The sequence below is a fragment of the Lynx rufus genome, unplaced genomic scaffold (genome assembly GCF_022079265.1).
Source record: "Lynx rufus isolate CCGP_SWC_20201006 ecotype Redwood Valley unplaced genomic scaffold, mLynRuf1.p SCAF_7, whole genome shotgun sequence".
In the NCBI taxonomy this organism is placed as follows: Eukaryota; Metazoa; Chordata; class Mammalia; order Carnivora; family Felidae; genus Lynx; species Lynx rufus.
In genome coordinates this window covers 71,229,473-71,243,307 of record NW_025814889.1, presented here as the reverse complement: position 1 = coordinate 71,243,307, position 13,835 = coordinate 71,229,473, and the positions used below count along the sequence as shown (strand labels likewise).

General features: G+C 40.2%; 1 protein-coding gene across 4 annotated transcripts in view; it reads right to left on the bottom strand.

Annotated features, from left to right (window-relative positions):
- Window positions 1-13,835, bottom strand: part of TMEM117 (transmembrane protein 117) — a 496,769-nt gene that overhangs the window by 473,196 nt on the left and 9,738 nt on the right. For 3 of the 4 annotated variants that reach the window (XM_047066667.1, XM_047066664.1, XM_047066665.1), the window contains exon 2: window positions 12,406-12,710. In XM_047066667.1, the coding sequence (XP_046922623.1) occupies window positions 12,406-12,682 (277 nt within the window). In that variant the 5' untranslated portion in view covers window positions 12,683-12,710. Of the gene's footprint in view, window positions 1-12,405; window positions 12,711-13,835 lie in introns of those variants that run through there. The other variant, XM_047066666.1, reaches the window with a different exon arrangement.

Genomic DNA, 13,835 nt, shown 5'->3' with positions numbered 1-13,835 from the left:
AATAATACATTCATTTCTTTCAGCAAACTTGGAAAAGAAGGTAAGATGATCTAATGAGAATTTAAGTTTCTAATTTTAGAAATAGATGGATATACCTTATGTTTAGTAAATGAAGGAAATGGACTCAGGAAACAGAGTTCTTTTTTTTGGGGGGGGGGTGCGGGGGGGAGGGAGGAGAGCAGCAGAGAGAGAGAGAGAGAGAGAGAGAGAGAATCCCAAATAGGCTTTGCTCTGTCAGCACAGAGCCCAACATGGGCTCCACCCCACGGACCATGAAATCATGACCTGAGCCGAAATCAAGAGTCAGACACTCAACCAACTGAGCCACCCAGGCGCCCCGGGACCAGAGTTCTTAAAATGAAGATGTTAACTTTAAAAAAAGAACAGTGTGCTTGCACTATCAGGTCTTCCTTCACAACCCTGCTTCCTTCCTTCCCCTCCAGTCCCCCTTCACTGCCACTTCTAAACCGAGCCTTGATCTCTTAAGGTCAGGTACACCCAAGTGACTGAAGCACCCTCCCCACCTCAAAGCCAGTCATTCTGCATCCATCATCCTACAACACTGTTTTGATCTTGTCACTCTTGTGATCAAAACCTTTTAAGCTCTCTGACTTCATTCATATAATCTGGGGGTGGTTTTGTTGTTGTTGTTGTTGTTCTGTTTTGTTCACAAAAGTCTTATGCACTTTTGTAACCTAAAATTTAGAAAGGAGGGACATGCTCCATGGCTTCCAATGGTTTTCAGTATAAGTTTTAAGCTCCTGAACCTGAAATGCAAGACCCTCCACAATTTGCCCTGAAGCTTCCCTTTCCAACCTCCCGTAAACCCTAATCTGCCATGGTAGGAAAACTACCCCGCTCCACTCTCCCACAAAACCAGCTGTCCTTTCCTTCCCCACAACTGTATGCCTGACATTTCTCCAGCTTGGAATGCCCTCCTCCCTCCAGTGGAATTCTCCTGGGGCCACAAGGCACAGCTCAGGTTCAGACCCAAGAATTACTGCAGAAACAGTAATGAGACCCAGACTTCTTAGGGGATGGTGAGTTCGTCATTATTAGAGGTACTCAGAGACTGGCTGAAAACATACCAAGGAAGCTCTCACCAAATCCACTCACCCTGGGATTCTAGAGTTCCCATGAACTCCTCCTATAAGGTTTTACTTGACCATTTCTATTGGGAATGACTTCTTTCCCCCTTCAGAATAGGCTCCTCATCCTGCTTACATGGCAATTATCATATGCTGACATCAGAATCCTATTACAGCTGTATTTTCCTATGTCTGTGTCTGATCTCCTTCATTCACCACAACCTCCTGAAAGATAAGTCTCGTGGCACCTGGCACCATCCCTTCAAATGATGGGTACTCAACATGTTTATCAGTGATGATACTAAAAACATGGAGCATTTCAAACAGGAATAAATTGGGAAAAACATAAAAGAGAAATGGGATAGGTCATGAAGCAGCAAGAAACACTGCTCTGTATTCTTTCAAGGGATGGTCAGTCAGGTGTGGCCGCAGAGGGTACATGGAAGAGGGACAGGAACACATTTATTACACTCAGTCCTAGAGAGAGTCACCGCATGCCCCAAGGGGGCCACATGGGGGAAAGAAGACATGGAGGGTCAAGGGAGCAGGCTTAACCAAGCAGGTGGGGAGCTAAGAGAGTAAGGACAGGGGGCAAGTGTCTTTATTTGGGTCAGGAGTACAATAACAAAGGTCCAAGAGGATTTCATGGGTGTGTCTAAATGTCACTAGGTCACAGTGGCGGAGGGCAAGAAGGGGGACTTGTGGCAGAAGCCAGCCTTATCACACTGGTGCACCTGATCACCTGGGCAAGGTGCTCACAGCCAGTTTGTAGGAAAATACAAAGTTTAAAAATTTACAATGCAAATACTAACTTCCCTGGGCTACTGCGACTTGCTCCCTCAGGCGTCTGTGTGAATTTGCTTGTCTACTCTTAGCTGGTCTATCCATTTCAATGGGTCTGTCCTCAAGGAAATGCAAAGTATCTTAACAAGCATGGACTAGTCAAGGGAAATCTTGATGTGTAATCACATTCCTCTTGAATCCGGGAAGAAGAATAGCCCAGCACCGAAAGGGAGATCACCGATGGCGCCAAGGACAGGCAGCCCTGTGCCGACATCTTCTGGGTCAGCAGCAATAACAGGCTTTGTCCTGGAACTGGACAACTGCTTACAGGGTCAACAAAATGACTTCCTTCACCCAGAAGAGAGGGCTAGTCAGGCAGGAGATGGTGCCAGAAAAAATCCCTCAACACAGACAAAGTGGAGCGAAGCCATAGGGAGTGGCCTAGCTCAACTCAGTCCTGAGGCAGACTGCTGAGTCCTGAGGCTCGCCTGCTGCCGGTTTGCCATCTGGGATGCCTGAAAAGGCGCCTGTCGGAATCAGAAGGCTTCAGTTTATGTTCCAATTTTACTGCTGGCTATTGCTGTGACCTTGGAGCCAGGCAAATCAACCCTGTGCATTTCTGTTTTTCCATCAACAGTAAGCCAGGGCCACAGCCATGATAAAAACACAAACCCAAACAACAGAGAATTGCTTTGAGCACCACTGATACTCAAAATCCAATACGCAGCTTAAAGGCCACTGCTGGAAATAGCGGGTTTTTCCTCTGGAGAGGCTCTGTGTCTGACTCCCTGTGAACCCCTAGGTCTTCTAATGGCCTTCCTTTCCCTCCTTCTATCCAGAATTCTGCACAGCTACCGTATCAGAACATTCTCCCACCTACCAACACTTACCCTTTGGACCTAGGTCTCCCAATGAAGGCAATTATTAATACCCTTGTTAGTTCATCATACCTCCCAAGTAGCATAAGACTTTAACCCAGTGAGAGTATCTTCAAGAAATAATCCAGTGTTAGGAATTCATAAAAGAGAAAAGAAATCAAAGCAGGGAATATTTTATTCATCAGTGTCCTCTCAAATCATACTCCTCTCCCACCTAGGATTGTTGACCCTATTATTTGAACCATAATCAACTCCTATCAAGGTGGTTTTAAATGAATCAAGTGATCAAGCACTCTTCACTTTCAACCTTACCATAGTTTAACCAGCCATCAAGTTCCACCCAGTCTACTTCTATTTCATTAATCAGTGACATGGTTTCTCTCAGCACCCTGTGCATGGCTCTGCGTGCTTCAATTCCATTGGATAGTTGCTTCCATAAGAAAGTTCTACCTTTACCTCCCGTACATGGGATACGAGAAGAGGAAGAGGAGGCAATGATTGGACCTGGTAAGGAAAGGGTGCCTTGGCCTCTGATGATTCATCTATCAAGCACAATAAAAAGTATCCAGGAGGGTACCTGGTTAATAATTGCTTAATTACAGTGCTCTGAGTTAGTTTTAGTAAGTCCTTGAGGGTATCCTTTCACAGTGTTTGCATCCTCTATCCTATGGGAACTAGAGCAGCCAGGCAATCCTAGCACACTGAGAGCTGCAGCTGATTGCCCTTTAGTGCTAATGGACCACGATGACTGTGGCTGCAAACTAACGAAGGGGTGGGAGGAAATGGCCAAAGACCCGGGATTTGCAGCCTCATCTTCCTTTCCTGCTCTATAAGGACATTAAAGCAGCATAAGTTTTTTGTAAAGGGCTACCAAGTTCACTAACTCTCAGACACCAAATTTACCTGGGAAGAGGGTGTTCCTTGGGGATTATTTTAATGCTAAATATCAATCCTTTCCCAGCCTACCTTTCTGAGCGTCTCCTATCAAAAACTTTGCTTTTTCTTCTTCTTCTTTCATTATTTTTCGCAAGCACTGGGGTAACATTTTTCTCTCACTTGAATTCTGTGGTTACTTCTAACCAAAATTATTTTACTCCACAAAAAAGAATTACATGTTCACAACTGAGGCATAAGAAAAATGAAGATTTTTGGCATTCGGCATACATTGGTTGAGAATGAAGGTGGTAATAAACATTTAAATATGACTATCATGAGTATCAAATTCAGTACTTTGAGAAGATAAAGCTTAAAATGATAGATACTCTAAGTAGCATTCAGCTCTGTATACAACATTTGTTCAAGTAATTCCGCCAAAATGAAGTCCCTATTTGAGAGTACAATACTTAAAATAATCAACTGCTGACAAGCACCCTCAGAAGTAATAAATATGCATTTTCCTAATGTCTTATCAACTATCAGGATAAACTTGAGGGTCATTTATACTATTTAGGTATTCATATCTCCAATTAACACAAAAAAGAGCATACCATACTCACACCATTACATTAAAATAATGCTTTTCCTTCCTAAACATATCATTATAAATCTGTTTCTTCACATTTTGTTGCTCCTGTATCACCACGACTATCTTGCCCATACTTTCCGGGACATCTGAAATGTTTTCTATTTTGAAATGATGAAATCATATGCATAGCTCAAACACAAAGGAAAGAATTTCAGACTGGACTTAAAGCTAAGACAATAGAAAACAAACAAGCATTTAGCTTTATTAAACTCATGAGATGACAGTACATTGTTGAGATACTTGGTATTTTATGGAAAACTGCTTTTTTGTTAAAAGAGAAGAAAAAATCATGGAATTTGTCTTCTCAAATTTCTGGATGTATTGAGAACATTCTATTCAGAACTTCCTATTTGAAACTAAAACGACCTAGGTAAAAGGAAATAGCAAACTCCTTAATATTTCACAGAATATAAACACAAGAAAAATACACTTTCAACACACATTCTTCTTTTAGAGATGTCTAGATCTCAGTCAAGCCCTTGTCTCTCTTTTTTTTAATCACTGGCTTCTAAAAACATCATGATTTCTATGCAGCTGGATGGATATCTTGGAGAAATCAAACATGTCTACAAAATGTTACTTATACTCAAGTGTAGGTCCATTATCCAGTTTCTGTAATTCTGAAATCCCAAGACTCTGATCTTTATAACTGAATTGTTGGCAACACATGACCAAACCTGAATTCACTCAGTAGCAAAGCCTAGTCCGAACTGAATTGAGGCTGTTTATAGTCTTTACTCACACTACTTCATGTGAATAAGTATATAATCCAGCTATGGTTATGCCAATGTGTTTGATAGCAGAGTATGTCCTCAGCCCTGTAGGGTGAGCTCTCAACTACAGGCACATGCACTGAATTCTGAAACACATTTGGCCTCAAAGTTTAGATAAGAAATGGTGTGCCTGGATTCAGTTCAGTAAACCCATACTGTGCTGTTCTGAGCACTATTCAAGATAAATGGTCCATTGTCTGTGTTCTCATTACCTAAACCTACCATTTACTAAACTCATTATCCTCTCTAACTGGATTCTCCTACTGACTGACTTCTTCTCTTTTTTTTTAATAAAATGATCACTCCCTTAGTCACTCACCCAATCTCCTAGTTACCTGTAACTTCACTCTTACTCTCACCTCCTCATATCCCATCAACGGGTGAAGTTCCATAAGGTTCCACATGTCCCCATCTTGCTACCCATTGTCCCAGCCCTATTCATGAGTGGCCTGAATGGCTGCAAGAGGCTCCAAAAATATTTTCCTTCTTCCCTTTCTACTCCCCTCACCTGCCCTTCTCTGATTCCCACTAGATTCTGCTTCATTCTGATTCATGAGGATCTTGTCATCGTCTCCCATCTTGTTCAAATATTTTTTTGATTCAAATACCACAATGGAAGAGATAAAGGGCACCTAAAGACCAAAGAAAGAATATGGACTCAGCCTGCCTTTGTAACACCTCCTGCTCTTTCTTAATGCAAACTTTTCACACCCTTCAAAATGAGCACAACTTCCTCAGTTTTTCCCAACTCTAAAAAAAACTAAGTTGTTTTCATCTCTTCGGCTGACACCATCTACCCCATGACCTGAAATCTGTAATGAATTCTTTGCATCAGATCTGACTATTTTCATCCCACTCGTGCTTCAAACTGAACTCAGATCCCACGCTGGCAGCAAAGCTTTCTTTCACCTTCCCGGCCCACCCGCATCTCCTCTTGAATTCCCATAGCACCTACAGTCTGGACTATTCATTTGATACTTGATATGCACTTCCTTGTATTATCAGAGCAATTAATTTTTCATGCATATGTATCCTCTCTCTTTAACCAAATTTTAAATTCCTTGAGAGCAGAGACCACGTCTCATATTTTATGAATGAACAAATGAATACCCTTCTCGAGCTTACAATAAAAAGGTAACAATGGCAAAAACAACATGTGAAAGACCAACGAACATTAATTTATTCATTCAAATTTATCAAATATTACTACGTTCCAGGCATTGTGTTAGGCACTGAGGATTAAATGACAAGCAACTCAACTTAATCCCTGCCTCTGTGAGGCTTGTGGCATAGCTAGGAAACCAGACATTAATGAAACAATTATGCAAATAACTATATACGCAAATATGTATGCTTTAAAAAAGGAGCTGTGCAATATTAACAGGTTCAGAATCAGTTTCATATCCTATCCCTGTCAACTCATCTGAGTCAGCCTGCCCTCCACCCATGTTAAGAAGAAAACTACAACTAACAGAGACTCTTTGTACGTTAGAAAACAAAAGGAAAAGAGGGAAGACAAATAGCAGGAGTAGTCTGTTTGAAGAGGACATTTGTCACAATCTTGATGTCCTAAGATTCATCCTTGGATCAGAAGGCAGTATTTAAACCCTGATCACTCTGCCCTCCACAGACTTACTGTCAGAGTATAAAAAAGCACAGAGCTGCTCTCATTCTTAAAAGTTACACTCTTGGGGTGCCTGGGTGGCTCAGTCAGTTAAGCAACCGACTTTGGCACAGGTCATGATCTCATGGTTCGTGGGTTCGGGCCCCACGTCGGGCTCTGTGCTGACAGCTCAGAGCCTACAGCCTGCTTCAGATTCTGTGTCTCCCTCTCTCTCTGCCCCTCCCCTGCTCGTGCTCTGTCTCTCTGTGTCTCTCAAAAAATAATAAATGTTAAAAAAAAGTTACACTCTAAACTTTTATGAAAGTTTGATTTAAGATACAAGAATGTGAAATCCATTTATGCCTTTGCCACTTCACTACTCAGTGCCTCCCATACAAACCAATGTAAAAAGAAAATTGTTTACCAGAACTTAGGGCAAGGAAATTCCAAAATTTAGTGCAAAGATTCCCCTGTGAAACTTGCAATGTTCATCATTTCTGGTATCCAAGCTATATAATATATCACATTTCCCCTTTCACCCAGGCTCCAAGAAAGCTCAAAACCAACAAGGTAACAAAACTCACAAAACTGAAAGATATTTAATTCTCTTCTTTTCTGTGGCCTTCATTTTCTATTCCTATTGTATTAAGCATATATGTTTTGGAAAAGCATTTCAATTCTGTCTTGGAATAAAAATGATTTCTTGAATAAGCTTATTTCTATATAATAAGCCTTATCATCAGAAATACAAGTCTTATCATCAGAAATCTTTGGATTTCTCTATTCATGGATTTCTCCAATGTATAATGTGTAATTCTCCAAAAGGCTAGGATGCATCACGCTTATTTTTTAAACAGTGGAATCATCCACTGTTTAACAATGGAATCGTCCACTCCATTCTGTTAGAGAGTATTTCGACAGAATTCAATTCTCATAAATCCAAATATAATACTCACCTCAACAAGATTCAATGTTAAATCTAAAGAAGCTTTTCTGAAACGTATCAATTCTCATTTCCCCTGTGCTCCTACATTATTTTCCACATTTGGGAAATTTGGGATCTGTGACCAGTCTGAAATCATAAAATTTCGTGCTGATAATGCAGGAAACCCAGCTCTCTCGTGTTATTCCAACCATACAGCAAAGGTGAGAGGTGAGCAACTTAAAATGCATTTAATCATTTGTGTCTCTGATAACATGCAATTTCCAACTTGCGTCACCATTTTTGTTTGGGACAATTCCCATTACAAATTATAAATCATGAGGAGGCTTCATGCTGTTAATTAAATAGCCACAAAATTATAATCTTTATACCTCATAAAAATAAAATTCATAACCAACAAACTACATTAAATTATGTACTCAGAGAATTATCACTCTTCCTCATGCATGCTTTAAATTGGTCATATGGTATTGTCCTCTTGGAGACTACTAACAAGAGATATTCCATAATAAAATAAGTGAGGGAAGACTCACAAGTTAATGAAATGAAAGGAACAATGAAAAGAATACTGGCATTCTATCGATATTCTTATTTGGCATTTCATAAGAGGATTAACAACAACAAAAAACTTTAATGATGGCACAAAAGAATTTGGATTATCTTGTAAACCATTCCAATTTCTGTAACAAGAATTTCTGTGCTTGCCATTACCAATCCCACTCGTCCCTACATACACACTATCATCATCACCACCACCTACCACAAGCTTGCATCTGCAAACTGTTAAAGGTTTAAATATGGCCTCTTAAAAAAATGGATTATGTATAAATGCTAGTTATCTGGGAACCAGGAGGGAAACACTGATCACATTCCGAGCCAATAAGAACAATGCTTGTGCTGGGTTACATTTTGGATTCTTTTCCGTAGTGCTGCGTGGCTGTCAGTTCCAGAGCACCCTGCTGTACTTGCTGTTGCAAGAAGACACAAATGGGAGCTGGAGGGAAGACAATATCTGACAGGAGGGAGTCAGAGAAAGTGTCGCACAGATCATGCTTAAACTTGGATGTAAAGGAAAAAGAGAAATCAACCAAGTTAATAAGAAGGGGATGAGCATGATGCCCAAGGGCGGGGTGGGGGAGGGCGCACAGGCAAAGGCACAGAAGCATGAGAAAACGCAGCAGATTGGAGAACCTGCAGATAATTCTGTACAGTGTGGAACGTCAGGAGGCCAGATTTGAAGTCAGGCAGGGTAGATCATCAAGAGCTTCGGATATCAATCAAAGGAGTTTAGATTTTATTTTGTAGGTAATAGGAGCCATCTATCCATGTAGAAAAATTATTCCAGTAGAAAATTTCAGAATTAACTGGAGAAGGGCAGAACTATTAGGAGCAAATGATTACCATTTTGGTTTTGTTTTTTTTTTAATTTTTTAAATGTTTATTCCTTTTTGAGAGAGAGAGAGAGAGAGCACGAGTAGGGCAGGGGCAGAGACAGAGGGAGACACAAAATCCAAAGCAGGTTCCAGGCTCTGAGCTGTCAGCACAGAGCCCGATGTGGGGCTCAAATCCACAGACCACGAGATCATGATCTGAGCCGAAGCTGGATGCTTAACTGACTGAGCCACCCAGGTGTGCAAATAATTACCATTTTATGAATGAAGGAAGAAATAATGGCAGTAAAGAGAGATGCAGAAAGATAGAAGGAGAAGACAAGTTTGGAGTTCATTCAAAAATTCAATCAGGAGTCCAGTTATCTTTCCACTTATCACCAAGATGTGCCAAAGGTTATCATTCCTTCTCTAATATCCCATATAATTTCATAAGGTTTTAGTAAGAAAAAAAAAGAAATTGCCAAATAGAAGTGATAAAGCTAACTACATTAGAGAAAATCTTTCCTATAGTAAGCAAAAACAAAAAAAAATTGGGGCACATTTTCGCACTATCTCAAAATAATTTGTACTCAACATAACACCCGAAATCTAGAGTGATTTTTCAGGGCTAAAGTACTTACATCAACAGGAGAATTAAAAAGGAAGCCATTACTGTTATGTGATTTTAGTATAAAACACAAGATCTTATAACAAAATAACAAAATGTAGAAACTACAGAACCAAATGATCTTCCCTTATTATTAATACTATGACCCTGACTGTATGATTCTCAGTCAATCTCAATAGAGGTAGATACCTTTTCTCCAAACTGGATATTTCGTCTAAGTTTGCCTTCCCTTTCTACGCGGAGAAAATTTCCTGAACAAATTATAAACACACCAAGACACTGTTTGTAACAGACATCTATGGTTTTGTCTCCCAGCACTCCTCACCCATTTTTGGAAACTGACCCTCTCCCACTTACCCCCCCACCCTTAACCTCTTCTATCCCTGTGAATGTTATGCTTAGCACCATGCTTGTTCAATGTGTGGTCGATGGCCCAACTAACACCCCGTTCCTAGATACCCTCTCTGTCATGACCTGTCTCTGTACTTTACCTTCGCTCTCATAAAGGCCATGCCCTAGCTGGAAATCACCACTAAAGGACTGGCTGTACTTCTGTTACAACATGGCATCTCACCACACCCATAAACCCCTTTCCCTCTTCTTACTTCCATTTCATCTGTTCAGTTTCACCCAATCTTCCAGCTTCTGTCCACTCCTCCCAGACTATCAATCTTCCTTACCTCCTTTCCATGCCCAGCCAGACCCCTGTTAATCAAAACAATAACTTTTTTGTTAGAACCTTCCATTTATTTCCCATCCTTTGTTTCCAATACAGCAAGCCTGAGCAGTCCCCACCCAGATGAATCACTCTCAAATTCTGTTCCAGGTGACTGAGCTCTCATAAAGAAAAATGCTTAGCAGTTCAGATCGATGTCATTCCAGTTCATAATGGCTAACCCCAACAGCCCTCCGTGATCATCAGTAATGCTTCTGTTTGTTCCTAGGCAGGTGATAGCTATATTCCCTAGGGTCGCTGTTCCAAACCTTAACCACTTTCTTAAACCTCCTGCATCATCCAATCATTCCACCTTTATCTTTATTTATTTATTTTTATCTTTAGCTCTTCCTTGTTCATAGTCAAACAGAGATCATCAGGTGGTAGGCCACTTACCTCTCTACTCCCCCACGCCAATGGACCTATCAGAATATCAAACTTTATCTCTCTTATGAAAATTTCTGAGGAACTGGAGTCTCTCTTCCTGTCCCCACTAAGGCCATTATTTCTACCTGTGTCCTAAGTCACAAAGCAAAGAAGCTTTCAGAGTTGCTCTCCTCCTCTGTCTTTATCTTCACTTCAGCCTAGCTCTTTCCCCCAAAATGACAAGCAGATCAATTAATCTCACTCCTCAAAACCAGCACCACCCACTGCCACGCCCAACACAATCTTTCCATGGTCCTTCTTCCATTTTTAGCTACTTCCTATCTCCTTTCATTTCCTCACCAAACTTCTTGAAACTATGTACATATATAATAAACATAAAATATGTACCTTTTATAAATGTATGTAATAGAAACAGAGGACAATAGTTTAAGGAGTAGAGATTGCAAAGAATATAGAATTAATACTATGTGTGTGTATATCTATGTTTCAATTTGTTTTTTCCTGAAACAATTGCCATCTGTTTCTAGCCAAACTTCTAGATTAAAAATACCTACAGTGTGTCACCTATAATTACTAAATTCAATGTTTTATTACCAAGTTCTCTTACTAACTGGCCCAGCAGCATTTAAAACTTTCTTTTCCCAGTAACACGTATCACCTCTTTGCATAGTACATTAATTTGTTTTCTGTCTTTCTCCCTCCTACAGGATGTAAATTGTTATAAGGGCACAGTCCCTACTTTTTTGATTCACTCTCTAGAATAGTTCCTGGTATGTAATCAGTGATCAATGAGTATTTGTTGGATAAATATCACCCAACTCCTGACCAAAATCAATTAGGCAAAAGGTGGAAAACACACCCAAACTGGGTCAACATCAGGCTCTTTTCTGAGAGTTTAAACTTAGGACCAAGAGAGTCAGGTCAGTCTCTCTGAGTAGATATAAAGTGATCTTTAATGTGAACACAGAATAAAATAGATATGTTAGAGAAATTGTCACAAAGAATATCCTGACAGAATTCAAGCCCCTGGTTTCATTTATCCCAATTACCAAAATGAATTTTATCCTTGATCTTTGAGAAACAGCTCAGTACCCTTATAGTAAATTACCTTTTTTTTTTAGCTTGAACTATTTTAGTGTTTTTTTCTTTGTCTATTGCTTACTATCAAAGGATTCTGTGCTAATATACTGTTCTGTGGTTGAATAGGCTCAAAAATAAACATCCTCAAGCCAATGTTCAAAATAAAAACAAAAAAGGAAAGAAAAATTGTAAAAAAGTTAGAGTTGCCATTCTTATTCTCAGAATGAATAATATATGTAAATACATGAGCAATGGTTAAGCTACTTTAATGAACTCATGGTATGACATGAAGGCAAACTCTTCATGATAACATACTTAGGTACTGTTTATGGGAAAAGAGCTATTTTCATGTCTTCTCTAAAAAGATTACACACACATTAATTTAGGCTCTAAAGCCGTTTTTTGAAATTAAGTTTAGGACTAATTTTACCTCATGTTAATTTTCCTGAGGCCACAGGAAAGTACACCACTGGGCAAAGAGCAGCAGAAGAACCTAGCTCCAACAGCTCACAGCAAATTAAGGCTAGAGGGAAAACTAAAATGCATCCTAAACTGGCATTTAGAAATAACAGGGCTCTATCTTGAAGAATAGAATTCAGTCATTATCAACCTTACATTTCACGGGTACTTACCAAACAAACGCTGATGGAACAGAAATTTGCCAGCTATTAGTCCTATGAGAATGGCAAGTAGCCATAGAAGCACCTTCAGGATCCTCCAGCCAACTCCTCTAGGGTATTTATTTGTTACAAATGAAAAACAGTTTCCAACAACAATAACATTGGCTTCTGTTTGGCTATGAGAAACTGGGTCCTCGGCAAATATTAAGAAGTTAAAGAAGATCACCAAGTAAGCCACGATCAAGCGAGACCAGGGATGCTGGAAATAATAACGAAAGTCTTTACCCATCCTTCAAAACTTCAATTCCGTTGTTTACCTGTGTAAGAAAAGATACATAGGGTTAGAGCAGGAAAACAAATAGTCTCTCTTCCTATTATCTGTTCTGATTCGTAACAGCTCGATAAACAGGCATTTAGAAAAGATGCTACCAGGGGCTCCTGGGTGGCTCAGTGGGTTAAACGTCCAACTCCTGAATTCGGCTCAGGTCGTGATCTCACAGTTAATGAGATCAAGCCCCGCATCGGGCTCTGTGCTGACAGTAGAGCCGGCTTCAGATTCTGTGTCTCCTGCTATCTCTGCCCCTCCCCAGCTTGCTCTCTCACTCTCTCTCTTTCTCTGTCAAAAAATAAATAAACATTAAAAAAAAATTTTTTTTAAATGCTACCTGCTCCTCTCATGGTCCCAAGTCATGTCTGAGATTGAGGAAAGTAAATATTGTCCCTTGGCTGCCATCTAATCATACCTCTGACCACATGGGGGATGTGGAAAAGAAGGAGAATGAAAGAGCAGGGGGAGAAGGGACATGAGAGGGGCAGAAAAAGATTGTCCAAAATCGGGGTGGGGTGATGACTGAGATGACCTGTAGAGGTCACCTCAGGAGGAAATGCAGGGCAAAAACACAACACAATGCTTTTCCTCTTTTAGATTACTATTTTTAGGTTACAATCATAATATAGAGTCGTTTAAAAAATGAAAGCAATGTAGAAGCAAACTGAGCACATAGGAACAAAAAATAAACATCTTCCTCTGCCCCAATCCCTCTCCTCAGCATGATCCCTTAATAATCTGTACTCTCAGACCTTTTCCTATATGTTGTGTATGGACTTTTATACAAAGGTTCATAGACTAGTTGTCAAATAATTTCAACACAGAATAAGTCTTATGAAATAGCTGAGTCTATAGTACAGTAGTGAGTTACATGCAGGAGGGACTGGACAGTTCTGCTTGTGGGAAGTGAGGAAAAAGGGGAAGACTGCACAGAGGACATACCCAAGTTCAGGGCTGAAGGATTAGTAGGAATTTTTCCCCAGTGGAGAAGGCAAGAATGCTCAATCTAGGCCTTTGGAAAGGCACAGAGGCATTGCAAAATACATACTATGCCTCTGTCTGTGGGTCCTAACCTCGAGGTGCATTGAGAGTAAAGAGCTTTCTTAAAACTCTT